Source organism: Tamandua tetradactyla, chromosome 16, assembly GCF_023851605.1.
Source record: "Tamandua tetradactyla isolate mTamTet1 chromosome 16, mTamTet1.pri, whole genome shotgun sequence".
In the NCBI taxonomy this organism is placed as follows: Eukaryota; Metazoa; Chordata; class Mammalia; order Pilosa; family Myrmecophagidae; genus Tamandua; species Tamandua tetradactyla.
The window spans coordinates 50,472,719-50,500,649 of NC_135342.1; the positions used below are offsets into that span (position 1 = coordinate 50,472,719).

Consider the following 27,931-nt stretch of genomic DNA (forward strand, 5'->3'; position numbering starts at 1 on the left):
ATATAGTCATATACACTAAATTGTTTTCTCTGATTCCTGACCTGCCCTGGTAGATACTTGCTTGGGGGAGAGGTGTAGAGAGGTGGAGGGCGGGGGTGGAGGGTGGATGGAGCAGGAATCAAACCCAGGTCTCCTGCCTGGCAGGTGAGAATTGTACCACTAAATTACCCACGCACTCAAGAAGACCTGGCTATTGCTTCCTAGTAGATCTTGCCAATGACTATATAAAATGAGGGATAAGTAGGTCTTTTTTCCTTTCCTTTCCTTTCTTTTTTTTTTTTTTTTAAAAACTTCGTCTTTATTCAAAAATTCCAGGGAAAAACGATAACAACTAATGATCAGCAGTTATTGAATTCAGTTTCTGTGTATATGAGTAAACTAAAGCTTCTTTGAAATCTTTTTTCTTCTCCTATTGAGTGATTCTTAGCAGAGTAAAGGAGATAAACATTCTCCTTTGTAGTCTGTTTTAAGTCCCTTAATTCTGTTTCTGTCCTACCTAATGCAAGCAGTTCGGATTGTACAACATAACCCCAGTGTGCCAGTTATATTGTGAAGTCTAGAGAAGGTCATGGTACCAGGTACCACATTGCCTCATATGGTGACTCACTGTGTCTGGGGTCCCTTGATTAAGACAGCCTTGGGCCATTGCTTTTATTACGCACAGCAAGTCCCTTAAGCACAGGGCTGCTGCCAGAAACTTGGGGCTGCCACCAGGCAGCTTCCTTCTGAGTGGGCTTTATCTCCTTTCTTCTCAGGTGAGTCCCACTTCACAGTGAACCAGCAGCCCTTCCTCTACTTCCAAGTGCTGTTCCTGACAGCGCAGTTCGAAGCTGCAGTTGCCTTTCTATTCCGCATGGAGCGGCTGCGCTGCCATGCCGTCCATGTGGCACTGGTGCTGTTTGAGCTGAAGCTGCTTTTAAAATCCTCTGGACAGAGTGCTCAGCTTCGTAAGTACTCCTGACGGGGTTGGCCAGTGTTGTGACCACAACACATCACACATCAGGTGGCATTGGACACATAACTGCAACCAGTCAGGGTATGGGCAAACAATACCAACCATTTTAAAGCATTGTCGACTGTTGGGGAGCAGCAGTCTCTGGGTTCAGGAGCCTCGACTCGGTCCATTAAGACTCTGGCTTACTGGCATTGGAGACTGCAGTCATCATATATGCATAGCTGCATGGGGGCAGGAGGGGGTGGCCAGGGGAGGAGAAAGAGATGAATGTGAATGAGTGGTTGTGAGGTTCCTGATAGTGCCAGACAATCACCCCAGAGCTTGTGCTGTCTGATGGGTAGTTGCCATCTTTTCATTCAAAGATCAGCATACCAGTAATTTACTACAAATTGCTGTTTTCTTCACTCTGTATGTGGAAGTAAATTGAGGACAGAGTAGGAAAGAGGATTGGCCAAAACTTACATTGGCAAGCCTTGCCTGGACTGTGGGTATAGATGCTGCTGGGTCTTTGGATTCAGCTTCATTGTTCCTGGGCATTGTGGGTTAGATTGGCAGTGTGGTTGTGACCCATTCTGTCTTGTAGTCAGCCACGAGCCAGGTGACCCTCCCTGTATGCGGCGGCTGAACTTCGTGCGTCTACTCATGCTCTACACCCGGAAGTTTGAGTCCACAGACCCCAGGGAGGCCCTTCAGTACTTTTACTTCCTCAGGTAAAACTTGCTTTTGACCTTTGCTCCAGCTAGTTTTGATTTCTGCCGTTCTGAGAATGACTGTTTGAGACCTCACTGGAGCCTTTACCAGCCACTAAGTTGCTTTTGTCCCCTTCCAGGGATGAGAAAGATAGTCAAGGAGAAAACATGTTTCTGCGCTGTGTGAGCGAGCTTGTGATAGAAAGTCGAGAGGTATGTCACTGTCCTTTTTCCTCCCACCCACAGTGTTCAGTCCACATAGTCTTATGCCGATGCAATTCTACCTTTTTGCCTCTATGTGGTTACAATGGTTGTGGCCAAGGGAATTTTAGAGTTTTGTTTGGTTTCTCACAAGGAAAGTATTGATTTCAGTCTCACTCTTCTAGTATCTGTGAGATTCTCCCACCTTCCCTCTTTTCTTCCCGTTTTGTCCCATAAAAATTGTGACATATATGTATCCTTGTCCAGGAAATTAAATAAATTTTTTTTTGTCTCCACAGTTTGATATGATTCTTGGGAAACTAGAGAATGATGGAAGTAGAAAGGTGAGTTAAAAGCATTCAGAGAGACATGGTAGTTTGTATTAGGGATTTATAGTTATTAAAAGAATGCAGTTAGATTTTAGGATGCTACTGGAACACAGCTCTACATTTTCAGGCAGTTCCCTCCAGCGTCTCCATTACATCTTGACTAACAAGGTGATATCTACTCACTGCATGAGAATAACCTCTAGGATAACCTCTCGACTCTGTTTAGAATCTCTCAGCCAATGCCACTTTGTCTCATTTCACTCTTCCTGTTTTTGGTCAAGAAGGTTTTCTCAATCCCTTGATGCTGAGTCTCAGCTCATTCTAGGGTTTTCTCAATTCCTTGATGCTGAGTCTCAGCTCATTCTAGGATTTCTGTCCCACGTTGCCAGGAAGGTCCACACCCCTGGGAGTCATGTCCCATGTAGACAGGGGGAGGATGGTGAGATTGCTTGTTGTGTTGGCTGGAGAGAGAGGCCACATCTGAGCAACGAAAGAGGCTCTCTTGGGGGTGTCTCTTAGGCCTAAATTTTAAGTAGACTTGACCTATCCTTTGTGGGGTTAAGTTTCATATGAACAAACCCCAAGACTGGGGGCTCAGCCTATAGCTTTGGTTGTCCACACTGCTTGTGAGAATATTAAGAATTCAAAGGGAAGTTGAATTTCTCCCCATTCTCACCATTCCCGGAAGGGGGCTTTGCAAATACTTTTCCACTCACTGATCGAATCACTCTGGGATTCATTGGGGCATCACTCTGGACAAACCAACAAAATCTCATATCCTACCTGAGATTCCAAGTACTTATGGTGTTCAGTCAAACTATCTACATAAGTTATATTAGGAAATGCACTAGTCAAGATATAAATTTTGTACCAAATAAACATTTTTTGCTTTAGTCTCACACATAAGTTGAAATTTTAAAATATTAATTACCATCTATTTTCAGCACCCTGTAGTAATGACATTCCTTTGTTCTTCCTCATGCAAAAACATTTTTAAAATTTGTACGTTTAGTCACTATTATTATACACTCTAGGCATTCCTAGATAATACCATCTCAATCTTTAACATCTATCTTTCTTTGTGATTTCATTTATGCCCCCAGCCCTCCTCCCTCTATCATTCTCACATGCAGCTTCTTTCAGTGTTTTAACATAATTGTATTACAGTTAGGTGGTATTGTGCTGTCCATTTCTGAGTTTTTGTATTCAGTCCTGTTGCACAATCTATATCCCTTCAGCTCCAATTACCCAATATCTTACCCTATTTCTGTCTCCTGGTGGTCTCTGTTACCAATAAATATTCCAAGTTTATTCACTAATGTCAGTTCATATCAGTGAGACCATACAGTATTTGTCCTTTTGTTTCCAGCTAATCTCACTCAGCATAATGTCCTCAAGGTCCATCCTTGTTGTTACATACTTCTTAACTTAATTCTGTCCTAAAGCTGCATAATATTCCATTGTATGTATATACCACAGTTTGTTTAGCCACTCAAATGACCATGATTTTACTCACATTTTCTTAAAATGTGTAAATTTGTGTATAGATCACTTTTTTTTATGATGTTCAGAACACTTATCTGTTTACATCTGCCAGTTTTTGAGCTGAGAAGACTACATTTCTGCCATTCTTGGCTTGGAAACTAAGCAAATAAAAGAGACTGGTTATTGCACCCACTCTCCCCAGATGGAAATTTGGAAATGCACTTGATTTCCCCTAAAAGGTAGTTTTGGCAAGCTTCAGCTAGATATTGGTTTTTACCATCGTTTGCCAACCCCCAGTCAAAATCATTCCTGCCAGTCTAAGGCTCTGTCTGGGATTCTACAGAAGTTCCATGCACTGTGATTACTTTCCAGATACCTACAACCTCCATATGGTTTCTTGGGCCAAATATGAAACCCAGAGGGGCCAGCCTCTTTAGAACATCAACTAGTTCCATCCCCCTACCCCATATTATTGACAGCCCTTTCCAACATGAAAAAGTTAGAATGGGCATAGTCAAAATATCCCTAAACATTGGGAGAAAGATCAAAGGAGAAGGAGGAGTTACAACAGAGAAGATAGGATTTAACAAATGAGTATGATTGCTGAATCATTATATGGATACTTCTTTTAGTCTGTAGTGTCTTGGAGCAGCTAGAAGGAAAAACCTAGAATTATGGAACTGTAACCATACCAAACTCTGAAATCTGTTCTAAAACTATTTGTTAAAATGTACTTTGAAATTTATTGCTTTTTTGAATATATGTTGTATTTCACAATTTAACAACAACAACCAAAAAGGTAGTTTTGGAGGACTCAAACTCTCCATTGACCCTGGAAATACAGCTACTCCCGTGAGCCTCAGGGATTCCCTTGAGACCCATCATGGCATTGGGCTGGTACCCTGAAAGAGAGGGGCCCTGCCTTTAGAGACCAGGATTCTGACTTCAACTTGGACACTTCCCCGCCCTCTCCCTATTCTCCACCCCCCAACTGTGGCCTTGGGAGTCACCTTCTCAGGGACTCACTTTCCCTATTTATAAAAATGAGTGGCTTGGGTTCAGCAATCTTGAGATGGACTCAAACTGCTCATACCATCTCCAGCTCAGAAAAGAATGCAATGACAATTCTGATGAGGATGACTTTTGCTTATCAAGTGGTGACAGTTAAATCCGCTGTTCTAAGTACTTTACATATCTTTTCTTATTTAGTCACTACAGCAACCCAACAAAGTGGGCTCCATTATTATTCTGTTTTCCATATGAGGAAATGGAGACAAGAAAGATTAATTACTTTTCCCAAGACCACACAGGTAGTGAGAAGGGCAGCTGGGATTTGAACCCAGGCCCATGCTTTTTGCTGATCTCCTGTACTGCCTTCACTGTGCCAGTGCTGAGCAAGGCTCAAAATAGCCCGTCACAGTCATCATGTGATCTGCCCCAGCTCACCCATTGTTCCTAAGGCCTGTCTCATACTCGCCTGACCACTCAGTAGCTGTTGAGTGATGATGGTGATTTTTTTCTTGTTAATATTTTGACACCACTTGCCATGTGTTTTTCAGCACTGAGTTTCTTTGGCCATCTGTCTTAGAAAGCAAATCCAAAATCACTCTATAAACCTCCTGATTTTTCCCCTAGTACTTGCTTATCAGCAAATTTAAATCATTGATGGATTACACCTACTCTATCTGGGTCATTTTAGAAATTAAAAATTTTAGATATCTTATTGCTGACTCTTCTGTGTTTCCAGGGAGTCTGTCCCTTCAAATGTAATTTCCTTGGCCTCTTTCATAGTTTTAATAGGATCTTATATCTTCAAGATAGCCAGAGTCCAGCTTATGAAATTCATGCATTGCCCTGGGCAAGCATTTTCAGTTAAAGTATTTTTTGGATTGCAGTTGCTTCTCTGTGTTCAAAATAACAGCTCTGTGCATTTGTCTCTCTTTCCCTCTTCCTCCCTTTCCATCATTTGTCTTGTCAGCCTGGAGTCATAGATAAGTTTACTAGTGATACTAAGCCTATTATCAACAAAGTTGCTTCTGTGGCAGAAAATAAAGGACTGTTTGAAGAAGCAGCAAAGCTTTATGACCTTGCCAAGGTAAAATTAAAAAAAATATATGCCTTTTCCTTCTTCTGCTCTTAATACATCTGTCAGTCTTTTGGCATTAATGCACAAACATTCTGATGAGGCTGTTGTATCACACTCCCTGCTGGAAATATTTTCTCCTACTACTTAGACAGTTAATGGTCCAATCAGGGTGAAATTCCCATTTTACAGAATTATTTCTCCCTATAAGGTATTTCTGGCCAAAGAGTGCCATATTAAGAGGATATCCTGCAGGCATTGAACTGTAGTTTCATTTGGCAGCAGAATAACCGTCCATCAAATTTAGATGATGAAGCTGCTGGTGAAAATGCCATTGTGCTCACCTTCTGGGCAGCCGCACACTGGTGAGCAGTGCATGTTAGAGGATAATACATCAGCTGAGATGTTCTGAGAGAATTGAAATAAATATTTCCACCTAGCTGCTGCTGATTATATGACCTAAAAAAGATCACATTCTCTCCTTTTGTCAACTAAGAAAAGTGAGCCAAGAGAGGATTATAATTCATGTGTTATTTTAGCTTAGAAAATGTTTAGATTCAAGTTTAACTAACATATAGAAAAATATACAGATCTTAAGTGGACAGCTCAGTGAATTTTCATAGGTATGATCTGTGTAACCACCACCCAGATCAAGATATAGAACTTTTCCATCTATTATCCCACAGAGTTCCCTCTTTTGATTTTGTTGTTTATTTTCTTTTTCTTTTTATTGATTGTTCCCTTAATTGAACAGAATGCTGACAAGGTGCTAGAGCTGATGAACAAGCTGCTGAGCCCTGTCGTCCCCCAGATCAGTGCTCCACAGTCCAACAAAGAGCGACTGAAGAACATGGCACTCGCCATTGCAGGGCGGTAAGGCTGGGAGCTGGCTCTGGGGAGCCAGGGGTCAACCCTGGGGACCCTTCCAGGCCTGCTGGGGTACACTGTCTTGGGTTTGACTTTGACATAGCCATATTGGGACAGGGGTGAGAAGTCTTTTTCAAAGCACTATGGTATGAGGGTTTGATTTTAGGACCATGTTAAAACTGTAACCTTAATAAGAGCAAATATATAAATCATGCTTATGCCAAATCACTGATCCTCATGCCAACCTGTGTCTCTTCAGTGACACAGCCCTGTTACCTATATTTTCAGAAGTGATCTGGCTGTGTGACCTGATGTATTCATATCTTACCCTCTTGAAGCCTATGTTTCTTCATTTGTGAAATGGAAGTGTAGGGCTAGATGCTCACTACCATTCTTTTTATCTCCTCTCTCCTTCCTCCTTTTCCTTCTGGGTGTCAAAACATTCTTTCATAAGTTCTGTCCAGCACTTGGGCACTCTTGGTGTGAATGCAGAAGTTTTTTACACAGAACTTCATAGGTTGTTCAGATCATTTAGTAGTGCTAGAATTTTATTGCTCCAAAGAACTGATTTGTTAGTTGGGACTCTGAAATATTTCCATTATAGAGAAATCTTCCTTGCAATAGATTTTCCTATAGTGGGGTTTGACCTGTGTTAATAAATAAAATTGTTCCTGATAGTCTTAGTCTTTTGCCCGCTCTGCCTCCCTGTTCCCACCTCAACACTGACAGCCACAAGCGTGCTGTGTTATGTATTCAGTCCAGGTTCTTATGTTTTTACTGTATATGTATGTGTCCTTAATCAATAAATAATATTGTTTTGTATATGTGCTTTGAATTTACATAAATGGTATCATTACTCAGTATGATATTCTGCCATCTGTTCTTTTCTCTCAGAATTATTTTTGAGATCTAGCCATGTTGATATATATGATTTTATTTTTAACTGCTATATGTTGTTCCATCATCTGAATATTCCCTAATTTCATCATCTGACTCAGTGTTGCTGAACCTTCAGGTTGCACTAGCAGTGCTTCAGTGCACATCCTCCTCTGTTTCTTTGTAAACATGTACAAGTGTTTCTCCAATAATGGACTGAACAGGAGAGCAGGGAACAAATGTTGTTCAGCCTTATAACATCAAACAATTTTCCAAAGCGGCATTATTAATTTACCATCCTGTCAGCAGTGTATAAGAGTTCCCATCTCTTCACATCATAACTAGTACCTAGTACTGTGAGATTTTTTAAATTTTTGGCAATGAGATGGGTATGGAAGACTGTCTCAACATTTTAATTGTGCACATTAGATTTAATTATAGGCATTATGTACGCTTCTATACTATTATGTCAAATGTACTTTTATCAGCCATTGCAAAGGCATTTTAGAGCAAACCTAGTGATGAATGGATAGAGAAATTCTTAGAGTTGGAATGGCCAATGCCACTCTCCTTCCCACTGAGTGAGGAGAAGAATTTTCACTGTTAACTGAGTTAACCAGTTTAACTTCCAGGCTGAAACAAATTACTTTTTGCATCGTGTTCAGATACACCTAATAAAGTAACTCCAAGACAACTCTGGGTTATTTTCCTGGGATAACACAAAAGAACACTCTTTGGCAAATGAGATATTTCCATTTAACAAACAGTCCCCAGGGGTGACTACTGGGCTTTTTGTATCCCTCAGAACCTCCTTCCCTTCTTGGAGATCTGGATGCTGAAATGCTGGCTGAGGCTGCAGAACCATGCTCTGTGCAAAATATTTGTGGGTTGATTCATACCAAGTCTACCATCAAACTCTTGGACATTTCAGGAAAAAAAAAGCACTGTTTTCCACAACTGAATTCCCTTTATCCGGAGAGTTCAAGCAGTTTTGATGCTTTTCAGATTCTATCCTAAAGTTATGGATTGCATGGAAATTCATAATATGCTCCCACCTTACCTTATTTTTTTGTCTTTCAGGTACAGAGCTCAGGGAATAAGTGCAAATAAATTTGTGGACTCTACATTCTATCTTCTATTGGACTTGATTACCTTTTTTGATGAATATCACAGTGGTCATATTGACAGAGCCTTTGATGTAAGTTTCAGGAAGGGTGTTTGAAGTGTACATTAATGTATGCCCTTGAAAATTCAAAATACTTCATAGAATTCATTTGAAACAAAGGAAATGTCACCAAAGTGCCTGATAAATAAGGAAGAACAAATATGATTCTGGGAACTTAAAGGGCATTTCTATGTGCTTTTTTTTTTTTCTCTTGTCTATTACTTTCCCCTTTAATCTGAAAACAGAGAGGTTTCTCAAAGTAATTTGAAATCTCTGAATTTAAATTTGCTTCAGAAAGTGAGAATAAGAATTATATGAGCCAGCAAGTTAGAATCAAAACCTCCTTGTGTATTGGGGACAGTAGATTTTAAGGAGCCCTTTATGAACATCTTAGATGATGGCTGTATGTTTAGGGAAATGGAGCAATTGTGATGTTGAGTGTCATTTGTGGTTGGTAGTGTTTTGGTTTTTGTTTTAAACAGATAATTGATCGTTTGAAGCTGGTGCCCCTGAATCAGGAAAGTGTGGAAGAGAGAGTGGCTGCCTTCAGAAATTTCAGTGATGAAGTAGGTCCTTTTTTTTCTTCCTGAGTTATGGAATTCTTTTTTCCTCACTTTTATAGAAAGCTTTTTGTTTTAATGTGGCTAATAACTTCATAAGTTCAAGTACCATATTCATGCAGACTGGGTTTTCCATGTCTTGCAAAATTGCATATCTCATGGACTGTTATTCTGTGAGTGCATGTATCCCTATCAGATGTTCTGATTCAGAAAATACAGTTGCTTTAGTGATGAGACATGGTCTTAGAAAAAACAGGTTTCTAGTTGACCCTGTATGGTCTAGTTTAATTATCCACTTGTTCTAGAGGATAGTTTAGTGCTTCTCACCAACCTTTAAGTAGTTCTGTTGAGTGTATGAAACACACATCATGATTCACTGCCATCCTTCCCTTGCTGAATTGTTTTTTCTAAAGAAGCGCTTGCAGCCACTGTGGACTAACTGTCCACCCCACACATCCCAAGGCCACTGTATAGAGAGCTTCTAGCACACGGATGGCCATAGCATGCCCAGGAGTGCTTAGTTGGACTGCACACTGGAATCACAGGAGAACTTTAAAAAATCCTCCTGCCCAGGCCGCATACCCAGAAATTCTAGTTACTCTAATCTGAGCAATGGCCCAGGCTTCTCCCAGTTATTCCCATGTGCAGCTCAGGTAAGGCTTTTTCTCTACAACCACAGATACTCAGGTCAACTGCCTGGTTCTGGAACGTCACTAGTGGCGTTTTGATTTAAAATTGTTACTTATTAAGCAAATGCCTTTTTAAAAAACATGTTTCTATTTCAGAAGAAGAGGTAGGGCCAGGTTTCACACATGTGAAAGAGTGGTTGTTTACTGTGATACTTACAGTTCAGAGATCTTTCCCCATGCTGACCTTCCCTTCTATACCTGATTCTAACCTTAGTCACTTGTTCCTTTCTTAGTCTTGCCTCCCCTGGCTATGTCATTTGTTACATCTTAGGCTGATGTAGTGGGCCTGGACCTGCCCTTGTAGATGCTCCCCAAAGACCCTGCCAGAGTTTGCAGACTTAGGCTATGAGGGCCAGTGGAGATAGTCTAATGTGATGGGGACAGAGGGGAGTGGTGGGGACTGTGGAGAAGCATGTGGCATCCTCACCTTCTGACATTTAAATCTCAATTTTTTGGTAATCACTTTGCTGGCCAGTCCCAGCCTGTGTGCTTGACTGACGTGGTCCGCATGCTTTTGGCTCACTGCCCTCCTCTGGGTGGAATGGCATAAAGAAGAGAGCAGGAAGAGTGAATCTGTCCCCCAACTCCTCTCACTGAGCAGTATTGCCTGACATTTGTTCTCTCTCTCACCTTTGATGCTCTAACACCACTGGCTTCTTTGTAGTGCCTGTGTGGCTCTCTGTGAGAATGTGGGGTAACCAGGCCCACCCTCCCTCCACCTGTTTTTTGACCCTGGACTTGGTTCTTTTTCCTTACTCCATGTGTTTTTCTATAGATCAGACACAACCTCTCAGAAGTACTTCTCGCCACCATGAACATCTTGTTCACACAGTTTAAGAGGCTCAAAGGAACCAGTCCATCCTCGGCATCCAGGCCCCAGCGAGTCATCGAGGACCGCGACTCTGTAAGATCCCGGTGCTCTTGAGAAACCTTGCTGAGAAGCACTTTTCTGGTTTGCTAGCCTTTGCCCTGACATGAGACATTGTTACCAGAAAGTGCTCTTTTCCCTTACTACCTGGCAACTGGGTAAATCTTGGTCATGAGGCTCCCAGTAGAAATTGAACATTAATAGAATTGTTGTTCTTCTCAACCTAAAGTAAAAGAGGTGCTAGATCTGTGAATGTCACCATTTAAAAATTTTCAGATAGAATGCTATTTTGATTCCGTGAGAATTTCTTTCTCATTTTAAAATGTCAAGTTATTTTGTGAGTCTCAGCTCATCAGTGAGCACTTTCATCAAAGTCATACTTCAGTTCTGGTTGACACATTAATTTCATGCAGACCCTTGTTTCCTTCCTCATCTGAGCCTCATAGTATTCCTACAAACAGGGCCTAACCAGGGTAGGTATTGTTATCCCCATTTTACAGCTGATGAAACTGAAGTCAGGAAGCATCTGCTTTTGTGGACCCTCAGGTGGTAGGTGAGGGAGCGATGTCAGAGGCTGGATCTGTCTGACACCCAGACCAGTCCCCTTTCTGCTGCCCATGGGTCTCCACAGTGCATGGGTCCAGCAGAGTCTAGGTAGATAGGTCCCTGGAACTCACATGGTGTGTGTTGCCCAGTTGAATCAGGAAAAGGATAAAAATATTTGACCTGATTAAAGCATGAGGAAGGACAGTCGGGTGCTGTTTTTTAATTTCCTTTCCCTTAACTTTTCCACTTAATTTTATTGAGGCTCTCAGGATGGTGTATAACACCAAACCTGACTTTGGCAGTCAGGAAACTAGAGCCTTAATGTCTTGTGCTGCCTCCAAGATACTGTGGGCTTTCCCCACCAAGACCTCCCATGGATATTATCATCGACAAAACTTCTGCTCAATGAATGAGGGTGGAAAAATTTCTTTTTTAGGGATATGAATAGCAGTGTTAGAGAGTGTCCCAAAAGTGATAAACATGTCCATATGTGCCCCAGAGGCAGGTGCTGGTCTGTCTTCTACCCTGGGTCAAGCATGAGCCTACATAGGAGAAAAAATAAATGGGGTCCTAAGCAGAGGCCTCAGCAAGAGTCTGTTTTTATAATGAAAGATTCCCAGTGCTATGATATTTGTGACAATGAGTCTTTGAAATAGTGGGCATTTACTGGGGCTCTGTGCTGTATACAGGTCAGGGGAGGGCTTGCCCACAGAGAGATGCTGGTGACCTGGCCAGCCCATTTCCCACATCTGAAGGGAGTGGTTTGAAGACCAGCTGAACTGCACCTTCTGGACATGTTTGAATCTCTCTTTTTTAGGTACTTAGTTTTTACATGCCATGAGTAAAACCATCTCCTTTCTTCCTCTTGCCCAGCCTTCTCAATTTTCTTTTTCTGAAAGACAGGATAGGTAGGGTTGGGGAAAGACTTAGGTGAAAAAGCTGCCGCCCAAGAAGTGGTTTCATAGTTTAAGGTGGAGTGCTACCCAGTAAGGGTATGGATCCCTTTGCCCAAACATCCTTAGAGCTCATTTAAGGTAACTTCAAGTCAAGCAAGAAAGCCCATGCATTCTTTTTTTTAGTTTATTTTTTATCAAACCAAAACAACATAAAAATATGAACATTCTTAACATGCAAACATTCCATGTATGGTGTACAATCAATGGCTCATAATAGCATCACTTAATAGTATATTCATCATCATGATCATGTTTTGGAACATTTGCATCACTTGAGAAAAAGAAATAAAAAGAAAAACATATACATGCCATACCCCTTGCCCCTCCCTCTCATTGACCACTAGTATTTCCATCTATTCAATATATTTTAACCTTTGTTCCCCCTATTTTTTTTCTATACCCCTTACCACTCCCTTTCATTATTCACTAGTATTTCAATATACCCAATTTATTTTAACATTTGTTTCCCCTATTATCTATTTCTTTTTAATCCATATTTTTTTAGTCATCTGTCAATATCATAGATAAAAAGAATCAAACACAAGGTTTTCATAATCATATAGTCACTTTGTGAAAGTTATACCATTATATATTCATCTTCAAGAAACATGGCTACTGGAACACAGCTCTACAGTTTCAGGCACTTCCCTCTAGCCTCTCTAATACACCTTAAGCTAAAAAGGGGATATCTGTAAATGCATAAGAATAACCTCCAGGGTAACCTCTCAACTCTGAAATCTCTCAGCCACTGACACTTTATTTTGTCTCATTTCTCTCTTCCCACTTTTGGAGGTTTTCTTAATCCCTTGATGCTGAGTCCCAGCTCATTCTAGAATTTCGGTCCCACATTGCCAGGGAGGTTTACACCCCTGGGAGCTATATCCCACATAGAGAGGGGGACGAGCCCTGCATTTTATGCACTTTTAAAGACAATTTAATGAATACTCTCTTCACAAAGTAAAGATTTCTTTTGGTTTGGACATTAATAAGGACATGCACCTGTTAATTATTTCACCTATCAGGTAGAAAGGATTTGCCTTCCAAAATTTTTTTGGAAGGTCCTTAATTCAGTAAGCTTAGTAAATGATCCTCAAATTTTCCTTAAAAATCTTACTACTGGTCCAGAAGAAGTGTTTGTTGATTTTCCATTCTAGGTACAGTTTCCATTCTTGCTTGTATAAGTATCCAGCACACCTCAATACGGGGAAACTTGAGGTCTCAGGCCCCAGATACATCTTTTTTGATGTGATGACCTGAAGCTATTCTCCTAAGTTTTTTTATTCCTTATTCATTTATTTATCACATGGAAATCAGAAGGAAGATTGTCTTTTGTTCTGTTACTGGAAATGTCTGGATTTTAATTCTTGGGGCCATCTTTTTCCCTCTTTGAACAATCTAGGAATTCCATAAAAATTATTGCCTAGGAAAAGAGGGTTAAGCACTTACATCAGGAAGAGAGAAACAGAAGAAATGAAAGGAAGGTAAAAGGAAGAAGGAGGAGAGAAGGGCCAAAATAGAGAATAGGACTGCACTCAGTCTCAGCTGTTGCCTCTGGTGTTGCAGGTGCTCCTTGGGGGCCCCAGAAACTCAGATCCCATGGAACAGATGGACAGAAACCAGACAGGATAAAGAGAGATCCAAAATTTGTTGCAGGCAGTTCTGAAGCACAGGGCTGTTTTGGGAGCTAGGCAAAAATGTCAAGGCAAGGTTGCTTGCTTGGCAAATCCATCTGCCTTCTGCCCTGTAAAAAGGATTGACGCCTTATAAAACTGGGGCCTCCATAGGCAAGCTTTGCTGTACTATGCCGGAGGAATATGGCATTGGAGGGTAAGACTGTCACCCACTCACCAGGAATCTGCCCTGACACCAAGGGTAGAGAATGGAAGAACCTGGCCGTCCTTCTGAGTACATTGCCCTGACTTGAAAATTAAGCTGTTTTTCTTCTCTTCCTCCTCTTTCTCTCAGCAACTCCGAAGTCAAGCCCGAGCCCTGATTACCTTTGCTGGGATGATACCCTACCGGACGTCTGGAGACACCAATGCGAGGCTGGTGCAGATGGAGGTCCTCATGAATTAAGTGCAATGTGTTGGGCAGTTTCTGGGACTGCACGCTGTCAGTACAACAGGCGCGTGGGCCCGCTGTGCGAGTGGAGGGTTGGGGTTCTGGTTTTGTTTCTGTTGTGTTGTGTTTTGTTTTGTTTTTTTGTATTATGTATTTTTGTCAACACAAATAAATTCCTTTGATTTGTATTTCTTTTAAACATTCTTTTAATTTCTTTTTTTTTTTCTTTGAAAATTTCATTTAGATTTTCATTTGTGTATTGGGGAGAAATGCTTTTTACTAGTTCTTGGCCAGAGATTGATAGGCTATATAAGCATTGTGATTTGGTTAAATTGACCTTAACTGATTAAAAATTCACCCAAAATTAGCAAAGAAATGAAGCCATTGGGAGTTACTTTTATTTAGATAGAATATTCCATGCAGCAGGGTCATGGTTCATTTTTCTAATTATTTGAATGTGGAAACCAACTTCAGTCTTAGGTGAATTGATATTTGTGTTCTAAGCATGGAGTTCTCTGTGACCTCCCTCTTCTTTGAGGTGTATCTTGGTTCTGGGTCACCCAAGACCTCCCCAAATCATCTGCTCTGACCCCAGGATTAAATAGTTTGCTTTCCTGTTGAAATCCCTTTGGAGTTAAAGACAGACATGGAAAAAGAGAGCTTGAGGGGTGAACAGAATGCTGCTTCACTGAGACTTGAATGCTCATGCTATAAAGAAAGTTTCTTCTAAAGCAATTTTAAACCCCTCTTCTTTTCTCCGGTGGTCACTTCCTCTGCTTGGATGTTTTCTGCCCCACTAATGAAGCTTATTGGCTGGGCAAAGCTCAGGGGCTGCAGCCTAAGTGTCCAACACCTCGTGGCATCATCAGCACTGTGTATTTGGTCCCCAAGCAATGTTCTTTCCCTGTCATTGGCTCTGTTTCTCCCAGCCCAGTCCCAAAGCCCTGGACCAGGATGAGAAAATGAGGATGAGTGCTTGTTCCAGAAAGGGCTAACTGGGGCTGCAAGAAACCGGGCAGCAGTCCGCTCTGCTGATTTTATGCACTGTTCCTGAGGCTGACTCTTTCCCAGGAGGATGTTAAGATCCCCAGAGTGTCTCAAAGGTGCTTTTGTTCCCCAGGAGAAATCCCCTTGTCACAGGGTATGTTTACCCTTGCTGTCCTACAGTTGTTAAAATAATTGGTACCTTCCTTTAGGGATCCTTTTTAAAGAGAAATTGCTCATTTATAGGTAATGGGATCTGCTGTTCATTGCTTGGCTTTCATATTCCATCAAGGATTTCACCGCTGGTCAACAGGGCCCATCATCGTCTGTTCCCCCTGGGGCGCTCACCTTCCATTGAGCTTTACTAAAGTCTCAGAAGATGAGCCCTGCGTGAGACTTGATTTGGTGATTCATGCGTGCTTATGTGATTTATTTTTCAAAGAAATCAAATTATTTGCTTTAATAGTGCTTTTATAAAAAAGAGTCCTCTGTGGACTTTTCGTGTTTTAATAGAGCTTTTACCTGCAAATAGAAGAACAATGCCATAAATAAGAGAAAGTTCAAGTTATTTAAATATGTATTTTTTTCTTGGCTCACCTCTTGTTCATCACTCCATGAGAAGTAATTGTGGATTTGCCTTTCCTTGTGGCATCAAGCATGCTCCAAGTAGACGTGCATATGAGCCCTGGATAGGGGGATCAGATGCTCCCCACCTTGGCCAATAGATGAGACGTAAAATCAGAAGACAAAGAAAAGCAGCCAGGCCTTTAGCTGTCCTGATGGAGGAGCTGTGTGGAATTAAGAGGAAAGTGGCCTTTGGTTGGCAGTTGAGGATGCTCAGGATGAGGCATTTATAGGAGAAATAACTAGGCTTGACCAGAAGGGCCAGGCCTCACAAAGCAAATACCAGTACTTATCCTACAAGCTGGTTTCTGTGGTAAAGCACAGCCTGCTGAGTGTGACATCAACAGGTTCCCATGGTTTCTGCATGTGCCCAGACATCTTGACCTAGTGACAGGTTGCTACTTAAAAAGTCATCGTCAGCTCACCCATTCAGGAAACTAAATCCTTTCCCTAGACTTGGGCTCACAGTTCCACCATTTACCCAGGGAAAGTGAGAAGTGGCACTAGGAGTCTCTTGTCTTCTGGGGAAGAGATTTCAACCTTTCAGTTGAAATCAGGGGCACTTGGTGACTGACAAGGTCAGTGACTACCTCAGACTAGCTCATAATAAACTCACTCAGACACTGAAATGGAAGTACTGACTTGCTCAGATGCTTTTCAGAGGCCTCAAGATTTGATTTCCAGGATTCGGTTCCTTTGATTTTTTCTTCTTTTTTTAAATGAAACAACTGGCTGCCCAACTTGAAAGGGAAAACTGCATGGTAGAACTGGTGAGTTCTCAGAGCAAATCTGTTGTGGTTTTTTTTTTTGCTGGTGAGCTGGATGATCTCCTCAAAGAACAGAAAGTACCCATTCATATTGGGGCCAGAATGTAAGCCCTGTTCCTGCCCTCTAAGAACTTACAGTCTAAAGACTTAATGACAGTCCAGCAGCCGCTGTTGTTTTTCTTTTGATGCACCTTTTTAATCCTAGGGTTTAATTTACTTTCAGCACAAAACTATAGAATCCCTTCCCACAGTGTTCAGCAGTTGCTGATAAAAAAAAAAAAAAAATGAGGACTGTTCTTTGCTCTTTGAATTCTTACCCCTGCCTGCTTTATTTGAATTAACTCTCCTGGCCAAAACCATTGATGCTAAACTCAGCAATTATATGCACAGATGCCAATGTTCTATTGCTTTAGACTGTATCTCCACAATCCTTGTTTCTTCTTAGGTATCAGAACCTTTGTGTAGCTTGATAAGTAGTTCACATCACTTGCCAAGTTTCTCTCATGCTGTTCAAGAAGTGATTCGAGCCCACCGAATGTTAAGTTAGAGAATAAAATCCTGGGATGGCACATTACCCCAGGTCCAGCGAAGTACCAACAGGCCCTGCACTGGCTATGGACTCTCACTCATAGCCAGATGTGGATGTGGCTCAGTCATCCACAGAAATTGATTGAACCCTATGTCTAGCAAACCGGGAGAAGGCGTTACTTATTAAAATCTTCATGGAAATGTGCATTTTATGGTATCATTCAAGGTGCTCATTTTATTTCAGAGACACGCTAGAGCATTTCAGGAATCCAGGAGAAAATCAGCAGCTTGAGGAAGAGGAACTGTGTAAAACTTTGGGCAGAAGTGAGGTTGTTTTCAGGGTGCTTAATATCCCTCATTCTTCCATTCTTCTAGACAGAATTCAGGAATCACCTACCTCCAGCATATTCTGTCACTTTTATAGTATAGTAGACCTCCACAAAGGACAGGGAGAGGGGGAAAAGTACACATCTTCCTGTCACTTGTTTCTAACTGAAAAAGACAGTGGGAAAAATCTTAGAACTACTAGTTAAAATGTTTTGAAAATTGCCAATGACCTGTGCTTCTCCTAGCTTTGTTATACAGGCAACTGTTGTGATTGGCTATGGCCCAGAGCCTGGCTAAGTAGGCCCCATGCGCTGTGAGTCAGTGAAGTTCGGTTCAGCAGACATTAACAGAGCACCTGTCGTGAGCCGAGCCGTGCTAGGGAACTGGGTGTATCCAGGAAAATCAAGCATTGTTTCCATCCCAGAGCCATTCAAAAGGCTAAGAAAATAAGCTTTCTCTTCTATTCCTCTTTTTGCCAGGATCACCTAATTGGAAATAACTTGTGATTTTAAGTTGCTAACCCAGGGAAAGAGGAACATTTTCTGTTCTAACCTTGGTTTTTAAAATACACCTCTCCTGCATGCCCTCTTATGGGTATGTGGTCCACAGTGAATGGCTCAACAGATATTAAATGAGCCACGATTCTTTGCTTTAGCCTTCCTGTGTCAACCTTACCTCCCTACATCCACAGCTTCACGGTGCCTGGATTCAGATTTTCTGTTTTGGCTTGGGGGTCCTTAGGCATTCAGTCTGAAAAGCGGAGCAGAAGAGTATCTCCTGGGGTCAGGCAAAGCAGGCAAGGCTGATCCTTCACAGAAGGAAACTTGGAGAGTTACAGTCAGTGGGGAAGCATTAAGGGGAAGGGGATGAAAATTTGCTTTACTGTTAACAATAAAGGTCAGATCTTTAAAAAGGTGGGGGAAAGGAGGGAAGACTGGCAGAAATCCAGCATTACATTGTCATACTCTATCCTTAGCATTACCCCCTGCCCTTGAGGTCCTTGGAAATCTGTTTCTTCTTGATGGGGAGAATGAAAAAGTTTGCCTCAGGCCGGGGCTTCTGTTCTTTGAGCAGGGCGTGAGGAGGCAGTGATCCCAAGGGGCCTTCTAATAGCTGGAACCTAATGCTGCAGCCCTTTGGCAAAGCCAGCCCGGACAGGCTTTCTGGAGGCAACCAGGCCGTGTGGCCTCCAGATACGGCCCCTTCATCCTGGCCAGATGTAGCAAATAAAGATACAGGATGCCCAGTTAAATTTGAATTTCAAATAAACAATACATTTTTAGTATGATTGTATCCCAATCTTATCTGACTAGCCTAAACAGGCTTGCCTCTGCTGACACCAGCTGCTAGAGGTCTTCAGGCCTGGCACAGGCTGCTAGGAGCTCTGCAGCTAAATTGGATTACCCTGATTTATTGTACTCTTTACGCATCTGTGAGTGGTAGAAATGACAGTGAGATATGGGGGAGTCCCTTGAGAGAGGGCAGTAGCTGGCATTCAGTATTAAAGCACCAGGAGGCAGAGTGAGTGGGATAATTGGCCCCAGTTGACCTCGCTGCTTCATCTACTGGGTATTTTTCCATCAGGAATTTCAAATGTGCGTTTTATAAAGAAGGGGAGCAGGCAAAGTACATTATTTCACTTAATCAGTAACTTTCTTTAGAAACCTCAAGGGGAGAATTCTTTGCTTTATTCAGTTGGCTGATTTCCTTTCTTTTGTCTTTGCTTTTCTGACATTGTCACTCTGTGTGGTATTTGTGGGGAGAGAGGGGGTAGAGGAGTCTGTGTGTGTATGTTCTGCATGTAACTTTCTGTACAGTAACTTCTGCGTTTACTCTGTTTAGGATGGTTCCTTCACCACCACCCCTGTCTGTAGCCAGTAAATTTGTGGAATGTTCTCCATGCCATGTTTCACCTTTGTTCAGCCCATCAGTGGAGTGGAAACCTCTCTCAGGCCTCCTATCCTGGGATTGTCTTTAGCTGAGGCACAGCCTGGGAGAGCCCTGCAGCCCAGCCTAGGGGCTCCTCAGAAGGCAGCAGAAGTGCCTCTTCCCAGCCTCTGGGGATGAATGAGCCAGGCACCTTCTCCACTCCCTGCAAGGAGGGCTCATAGGCCTGCTCTGTTCTTGGGTCTGGGAAGTACCCAGAGGTCTCTGTAAGTACTGAACTCTGGGCTTCGAAGTCTGACTTTCCCCCACCAGCCTCAGAATTCAGTCTCCTGACCAGGGGACTATTCTGGAGGGTCTGAGGAAGGTGAAGGGCCTGGCTGGAGGTGTAGTGGTACAATTAATCAAGAGCATTTTGGTGATAGACCCAGCACATGGTGCACATTCTGGAGCTGGGAACTGTTAAAATCTGCTAGTTTATTTTAGACCCTCAGTGGAAAGCATTTACAATGGGTGTTCAGAGCCAGTTATTGGCCTTGGAGAAGGGGAGGCAGAATTGGGGGCTGTTTTGGCCACTTGGTGGGGAGGTCTGAGCCTGCTCACGCTTACTCTTGGATAGTGTCTGCTTGTGTTACTGACCAAGAGGACAGGATCTGGGTCATGTGACTTTGCTTGGGGATATGCAAATGGCCAGGGAGGAGGTAGTGGTGATGGTGGGGTATTCATATCTCTCATCTGGGGGAATTTGCCATAATGAGAAACCTTGATGTGACTTGGCTTAGCTGACCTGGTGGTCTGAGTATACTCTGCCAGCAGAAGCTGCATGAAAGAGTTTTAGCCCATTCCTTTTTTTTTTTTTTTTTAACATGGGCAGGCTCCGGGAATTGAACCCAGGTCTTGGACATGGCAGGCGAGGATTCTGCCACTGAACCACTGTTGTACTGCTCCCTCTTTTTTTTTCCTTTTGCATGGGGACTTTTGGTTTGTTCTGGCCCCGGGACCTCATGCCCCATCACAAGGTTTAATGGTCTCCTTCGGGATTCTGTAGCACCTCCTAGAGCAAGAGCTGAGCCTGGGGATGGCAGAAGAGAACTGTTGACAGGGTGGGGGGCATATAGGGAGAGGGCTGCTGGGGGGAAGGGTGGCCCTGTTTGTTCAGCTGTCTTAGACCTAGAGACTTTTCAGAGGGTTAAAATGGCACCCAGGAGCAAAGGAAAGAGGTCAGGTTTAGGGCTATTAGTGCACCTAAGCTGTTCCCTAGAAGTAATCAGATTTCTGTGGAAACCCTGGAAAACAAACTGCCCCAGAGAAGTCTGAAGACTGATGGTGGGAAGTGAGGCCCCTGGAGCCTGGGAAAGCTCCACATTAGCAGTGCTGCTGCAAGGGGGAAATATTTTCCTTGGGAGGAGGCCGGCTGGCAAATTCTTTTTCTCAGTTGCCCCAAATGCCTCTCTCCCAAACATTACCAGCCGGGAGGCTTCCCCCTTACCACCCGCTCATCCCCCCACACTTGGCGTGGGCCTCTGCAGTAAGCATTCTTGATGATCAGCTAGCTTATATTTTTAGGAAAATGTAAATCAAACCAAAAATGCCCTCCATTTCCTCCAATGCACGTGTTTGGGATGTGGCCCTCTGGTGGCTGGCAGTGGTGATTAGCTTTGGAAAACACAAACTGCCCAAGAAGAATTTCAGAGACTTCTTTGCAAACTTATTTTTGAAAGTAAAGGGCTCACCAGAGATGAAAATGGGGTAAGGGAAGGGGTGATGAATATTGGGAAGTAGCCTCAAGACTGAAGGCAGGTCCTAGCTAGGCAGCAGTCTCAGCTTCAGGACCTGGCATTTGAGATGAACACACACTTTGGAATTAAACGAAAAGTTGGTTAAAATCCCTTTGTCACCACTGGTAATCATATGATCAAGGGCAAGTCACTCCTCCTCTCTGAACCAGTTTGCTATTGTATAAAGTAGGGATACCAATTCCTATTCTGTCAGGCTATCGGAAAGATTAATTTGTATAAATCGCCTACCTATTGCCTATCACACAGTGGGCCCTCAATAAAGGCTAATTTTCGCCATTCTGTCCCCAGCCTCACCTAGATGGGTCTCTATGGTTTACAGTATGTCCTCTACCATTTGACTTTAGCCTTTCAGCAACAGGTTTGTCACACAAGTTCAGGGTGGAATTGGCCACAACCCAGGCAGGGATACTTTTCTGCAAGAGGAAAGACTAGGCCAAAAAGTTTGTTATGAAAGGACAGGCCTTGACAAACTGAGTTCAACTTGTGGTTTCTATTATTCAATGACTGTTAAATGAGAATGCAATCAACAAATATTTGATTGCTTACAGTGTGCCAGTCAATTGTGAACCAAATCGAGATCCCTGCCCTCCAGCAGAAGAGGGCATGTTTTACTGGGGTCTCTTCCTATAAAAGGGGATGTCTCTCCCCCCACTGACTGGACTGCTTCACTCACTCACCCATTCAGCACCCACCAGAAGCCTTGGGGCTAAGGGCTGTAGGGAGATTTTTGAGACTGAGGCACAGCCCTCACTTTATGTTCCCAGTGTGGTTGGGGAAAAGAGACAGGCAGGTACAGAGGAGTGTGCCTGCAGTCACACCATAATAAATGAGTATTAAGAAATGCCAGGGAAAGGGGCAGATGATGTGGGAGCCCAAAGGCAGGGAGGGGTTGAGGAAGTCATCTGCAGGTGACCAAGATTTGGACCAGCAGCGATGGGTAAGCACTGGTTGGGTGTGGCTTTGGGGCCTGGGGATAGCCCTACTTGCCCAGGATGCCGTGAGCTCTGGCTCTCCACTTGGCCCAGCGCCACCTGGCCCACTCATCCCACCCCAGCGGTGTTAGGCAGCTGTTCATCTCTCCAACGACCTTGAAGCAGGAAAAGCAGCAGGACTCTGGTGAGTTGAGGGGCCCTGGAGCAAAATAGAAAGAGAGCTGCCAGGCCTCGTGTTCAGCCCTCCCCCAGCCAAGCAGCAGCCTGACTGTAGGCATCCTCTTTGTTCAGGAGGCGTGGGGTGGGATGTGCCTGAGGACACACATGGCCATTGGGCAGACAGATGGTCAGGGGGTGGTATGATGAGAGCATGCACTGTCTGTACAAACCAATGATAACAAGGCTGCCTCTTACCTTGGGCAAAACCCAGTGAATTCGGCAAAGGACCAATGGTCAGCTTATACATTAATGTGTGTTCCCAGGAAGAAAAAGCTCTTTAAAAACTTTTGATAACTTTAAAAAATATTTTTTAAGAACTGTAAATCAGCATTACCTTTATCAGTAATAGGCAGATTCTGTGCTGCACACAGCCTTGGTCAACATGCCTTCTTTCTGCCAAGAATGTGTTTATAGCTCCAGCTCTGCTGTTCTCAACCTTGACCACATATGAGAATTCAGACTACTGATTTCCAAGCCCCTGCCCCCAGGACTGCTGATTTAATTGGTCTGGGAAGGGCCTAGGCACTGACAGATATTTTTTAAAAGCTTTCCAAGTGATTTTCATGCCTTGTCAGGGTCAGAGCCTTTGTCCTGACTGAAAGCAGGCAGTGAGGAAGTAGACCTCTGGACCTCTCTAAATGTGGACTGCACCGCCCAATCCCCCAACCAGCCCCTCACCCTAGCACAGGTTTTCAATAAAAATAGAATGTCTCAGATGCACTAAATAGGAAGATGAAATTTCTACCTAACGATTAGAGAGGTAAGCATGGCTTATGCTGTGCCTAGCCCACTGGGTCAGCTTGCCTCCTGTGCTTCCATCACATTATCCAAGAAATCACAAGTAAACAAATATGTAACAACGCTGACCCCAGCCAGGCCCTGGTTGAATCCCAGCCCTAAATCAAAGATGCTGTTTCCTAGTGTCCACCTGCCCCAGCCTTCCTGAGTCTAGCACCTGCAGGCACATGCCTTGATTGGGTCTTATGCCATACCCCTTCAGTGCCTGCTGCTACTGAGCTCCCTAAGGGAAGGCCCTCAGACTTCCTGCTGTGGAGCGCCATACCCCACAGGATCTGCCCCAGCCAGGGTTCTAAGGTCTGCTGAGGACCCAGGCCTTGAGTGGAGGCTCCTCTTGCATCCAGCCTCTCCCTGCCTGAGCACAAATGCAGACCAAGTGGCAACCCTATCTTGCACCAAACCCTGGGGGTGCTGGGTGATCACTGGCAGAAGATCCTTTGGAACTCGGCTTTGGAATATTAAAGAGGTAAAGGGGCAACCAGCTGACATGAGAGGGCTTCTGGGAATCCCTGAGTTGTCCTGCTCTTACACATGACTTTGTCACAAGCTGAGTGCTAATGACTGCAAACAGCCAAAGCCAACTCTGGGTTTCTGATTTTTGACCCTGAGTACCTCCTTATCCCCACTCCTCCCCATGCCCCGATTTTTTTTTTTCTTTTTAATAATCTTATAGCTGCCTTTTGCCAGAATTACTACCTTTTAAAAGTTGGGAATGAGTTGGTTTTCCAACCTTTCTTTTCTGGTAGCTAAGGGCTGGTACTAAACAAACAAACAAAGCATCATTTATATTTGCAGAAAACCATTAATACCCTTCAAAATGCTTCTTTCCCAAGCTCCCTCCCTTGACCGTCAAAAAACTAATTGACTGGGTGGAATTATCTCCATTTGATGGACGATGAAACTAAGGCATGCAGGGATGGGCCTGAGGTCATCAGGTAGGTGGCGCAGAGCTGGGACCAAGTCTCAGGACTCCTTTGATGCACATCCTTCCAGCTCCCTCTGTGTGTCCCCAGGTAGGCCCGACTTGAGGGTGGGATGCGGAGCTGAGCTCTTAAAACAGCTCTGTAATCTCAGCCATTCTGGTACCTGCTGCTGGAGTAAGTTTGAGGCTCCCAGATTCCAAAAGAACCCATTAAAGAATGTTCTGAAATACACCATGGAATTAAACAAATCAAGCAAAATGCCATGCTTCTCCTATTGTTTAAAAAGAAATGGTTATATGGTAAAGTTAAATAAGCTAAAGGTATATTTAAAAATGAAAGCTTGGGGGTCTTGGAGACATCCTTGGCCAGTTTTGGGAGAGAGAGAGCATTGGCAGAGTCAAGGGGTGGAGGAATACTTGTTTATTTCCATTATTGGGTACTGAACTTTTGTTAGAATTACAGCTAGCATTTGAATTGATGCAGTGGCGCTGAGTTCAGGCCACTTCTTTACTGGGAAACTTCTTGGCTGTTCCTGGTGAGAGGGACAAAGGCGGGATGGAGATTTAGTTTCTTTATGAGAAGAGGAGGGAAAAAATTTTATTTCACTCTTTTATCGGATAGTAATAATCAATCATAATTCCCATTTCTGCCTCAGCTGCCAGGAAGCTCCACGCTAACATTGGGCCTTTCTCCTTCCTTAAATGATGACTTACCTCTTCTTGCCTTCTTCTGTGCTATTTCATACTCCTGCTTCAACCTTGACCCCAGCCAGAAGAAGTCATCCCTTCTGTGAACCTATGTCATATTTTATTTAGGGAGGTGCCACTTCCTCCTTGGTTGTGGCCGTTGCTGGTCTTACCTCCTCTGCTGGACTTGGAGGTATGCTCCTTGAGAACAGCAGTCATGTTTTGTCCTTCCATGTGTCTTCCAAAGCACCCAGATTGTATCTAATAAATTTTGAATATTCCAGTTCCTTGTGGAAAGAATACTAGATAAATAAGCTTTTAAAATCAAGTCTGGGGCAGGCCACAGTGGCTCAGCAGGCAGAGTTCTCACCTGCCATGCCAGAGACCTGGGTTCAATTCCCACTGCCTGCCCATGCGAGAAAAAAAAAAAATCAAGTCTGACCATGAAGGAAAAAAACAGGAATCAACTCCTTTAACAATGAAAATTAACTGACTTATCGTGCACGTTTCCCTTTTTGCTTTAGCTGCCAGTAGCTTCAAGATACTTTAGTGTGCAACTGCTGCATTATTGTCTAGATAGAAGGCCCAGGATTGCAGTAGAAATGCCCACATGCTCCACAAGGCTCAGGGAATCCCAACTCCTCTGTCCTGGTTAGTGGACAGCTGGCAGTCCAGCCTCTGGCTTCCCCAGCCTCCCAATGCTGGATTCATCCACTGTCACCCTGCTCCCCCTGCACTGTTTGGGCTTTTGTGTCCGTTCCTCTTTCCCCACTGCCATCCAGTCTGTGAGCCCCTCATGGGCAGGCACCCAGGCCTCGTCGTTTGCAGCCCTAGGCCCTGCGACGGTGCTGGAGCAGAGCAGCGATCGGTCACCGAGGATATTTGCACCATCAGTCTTGAGACCCACAGAGTCACACCCCAGAGGAGGAAGCCGTCCGAGTTCTGGTATCGTTGCTGCAGCTGGTGTTGTGAATCAGGCCGACGAGCAGCGCATCCTCTTACCCGGCTATTTCACGACACCAGGGTTGCATCATACCCATCCTCTCCAGACGAGCTTCGTGGGACTGCGGCATGCATGGTCGTGGGTATGGAGTGGGGATATATGTGTGATTGTTCTCTTTAGCCCGTTGGATCTCAATCCTGACTGCTCTTCAGAATCACCTGGGGAGATTTTAAAGGGTTCTGACTCTCCCTCCTCACCCCACCTCACTCCACCCAGAAATCTCCAGGTGTGGGGCTGCGGCACCAGCATTTGTCAGAATTTCCCAGGCGACACTCTGTTCCACACACACAGTGAGGGCAAACCCTAAAGCTCACAGCTGGGGCTGAGTTGTCTGTTCTCGCCTGACTGTTTCCAGTAGCCTCCTCCTGACCCTATATCCTTCTGCTTTGCATTGTCCACCACAGCACTGCCACCCAACCAGCTTTCCAAAACCAGATGTAATCTGATACCCCAGGGCTAGGGCTGGGCTCCTTTCCCTGGCATTCAAGGCTCTTTTTCCAGGGTTCCCAGCTCAGAAATGGTATCACCCCTGCCCACTCCCATCTGTCTGCTGCTTCTGTTGGCTGGGCCTTCAGAAAACAATTGAATCCCAACACTTCCCAGCATCCCACCATGCCCACAGCTTTTCCCTGGTCACCCTGCACTCGTAGAGTCCCCTGACAGTGTCCTTGCCTAGCACTGTGTTCCTCAGTCCATTCTCCACACTACAGCCACTTTTCTATTTATAAATAGTCATTTTCTATTTCTTTGAAAAATAGAAATCTGGTCATCGTACTTAGAATATAATGAAATTCCTAATCCCGCCATGTCTCGCACCCCAGTGGTCCCTCTGCTCCAGCCACACTGGGTCTTCGTTGCTCTTGAAGCCCCAGCACATGCCTGTGAAAGGGCCTTTGCATTTGCTATTCCTGGTGCCTGGAACCTCTGTGCTTAGACTGCTCCCATATGGGTGGCTCCTTCTCATTGTTGAAGTGCAGCTCAAATCTCATCCTCAGAGGGGCCTAAATGCCCCTCCCTGCACACGCTGTCCTCCATTCTGTTTTCTGCTTTGTTATTATAGCATTACAATTAAACAATGCTTATTGTCCGTCTCTCCCACTAGAATGTGAGCTCCAGGAGGGCAGGGCCTTCGTCTTGTTCCCTGCTGTGCCTCCACTGCCTAATACAAGGCATGGTATTCACTAGGTGCTCAATAAATGTGTGGAATGAAAAAAAGGATTTGACCCCTTTCAGCCTCATCTCCCACCATTTCTTCCTTCCTCCTTACACCCACAGCAACCCATGCTCCAATCCCACCCACCTCTTCCTGGCACTGACCATGCTGTTTCTGAACTCCATGCCCCCTACATGCCATTCCTTTCCCCTAGAATCCCCTCCATCCTCTCCTTACCTGCCTCATCCAGCTACCCTCTCCCTCTACTGAGCAGCCTTCACCTCTTCTCCTGCCCACTGGTTGCCATGCTTTCTGTGATTTCTTTGCTGGTCTGTCTACCAGGCCAGGCTGTGGATTCCAGTTCTGTGTACACAGGAGGGGCACAATAAGTACTGAGGTGCCTCTGTGGCCATGAAGACAGGAGGGCCTGAAATTTGGAGGTTACAGCGGACCCTACTGCCCTCACCATTTTAGCCCCCTCTGTCCAGGGTTTTGAGTCTTTCCATTCCTTTGACTGCCCCTGTTCACCCTCCTGAGAAGCCAGAGATGCAGGCTCAGCTAACCTGGAGCCAGGGACCAATCCTGGATGAGTGAGAAACTACTGACACTGCTGCAGGCATCATTTCTACTTTACTGATGAGGAAACAAGCTTGCCGAGGTTAGGTGAATTGCTCAAAATCATAGAAACAGACGGAATTGAGATGCTCAATCAAGGTACAGGTGATTCTGAGTCCCCAATCTCAGACCCGAAGGGCTCTGGGGCCACCCTGGCTGGATTCTTCTGGAAGCTGGAGTCATGGGAGGTGGAGACCACTGTGTGACCCACACAGCTTTGTCCACCCATCAGAGTGCCTCTGGGAGCCTTTCTGATATGGATTAAATTCCATCCAAATTTAAGAACCCCCTTTCTTAGGGGTCTGTGCTTTGTGACAAGATATTCTGACAATCTCTCCAATTTGTCCCATTGGTAAGCC

The 27,931-nt window shown here is 44.0% G+C and overlaps 1 protein-coding gene and 1 long non-coding RNA gene across 3 annotated transcripts in view; one reads left to right on the forward strand and one right to left on the reverse strand.

The window, feature by feature from the left end:
- Positions 1–14,518, forward strand: part of NUP93 (nucleoporin 93) — a 111,501-nt gene extending 96,983 nt beyond the window's left edge. For both annotated transcript variants that reach the window (XM_077132500.1, XM_077132501.1), the window contains 10 exons: positions 756–947; positions 1,539–1,665; positions 1,785–1,857; positions 2,145–2,189; positions 5,638–5,754; positions 6,497–6,615; positions 8,566–8,683; positions 9,133–9,216; positions 10,675–10,803; positions 14,235–14,518. In XM_077132500.1, the coding sequence (XP_076988615.1) occupies positions 756–947; positions 1,539–1,665; positions 1,785–1,857; positions 2,145–2,189; positions 5,638–5,754; positions 6,497–6,615; positions 8,566–8,683; positions 9,133–9,216; positions 10,675–10,803; positions 14,235–14,345 (1,115 nt within the window). In that variant the 3' untranslated portion in view covers positions 14,346–14,518. The remainder of the gene's footprint in view (positions 1–755; positions 948–1,538; positions 1,666–1,784; positions 1,858–2,144; positions 2,190–5,637; positions 5,755–6,496; positions 6,616–8,565; positions 8,684–9,132; positions 9,217–10,674; positions 10,804–14,234) is intronic.
- LOC143659485 (uncharacterized) lies at positions 11,958–16,491 on the reverse strand. The gene is made up of 2 exons (XR_013163579.1): positions 15,912–16,491; positions 11,958–12,205 (listed from the first exon to the last, which is right to left on the reverse strand). It is a non-coding gene; the product is annotated as an uncharacterized LOC143659485 (long non-coding RNA).
- Positions 16,492–27,931: the final 11,440 nt, after the last annotated feature.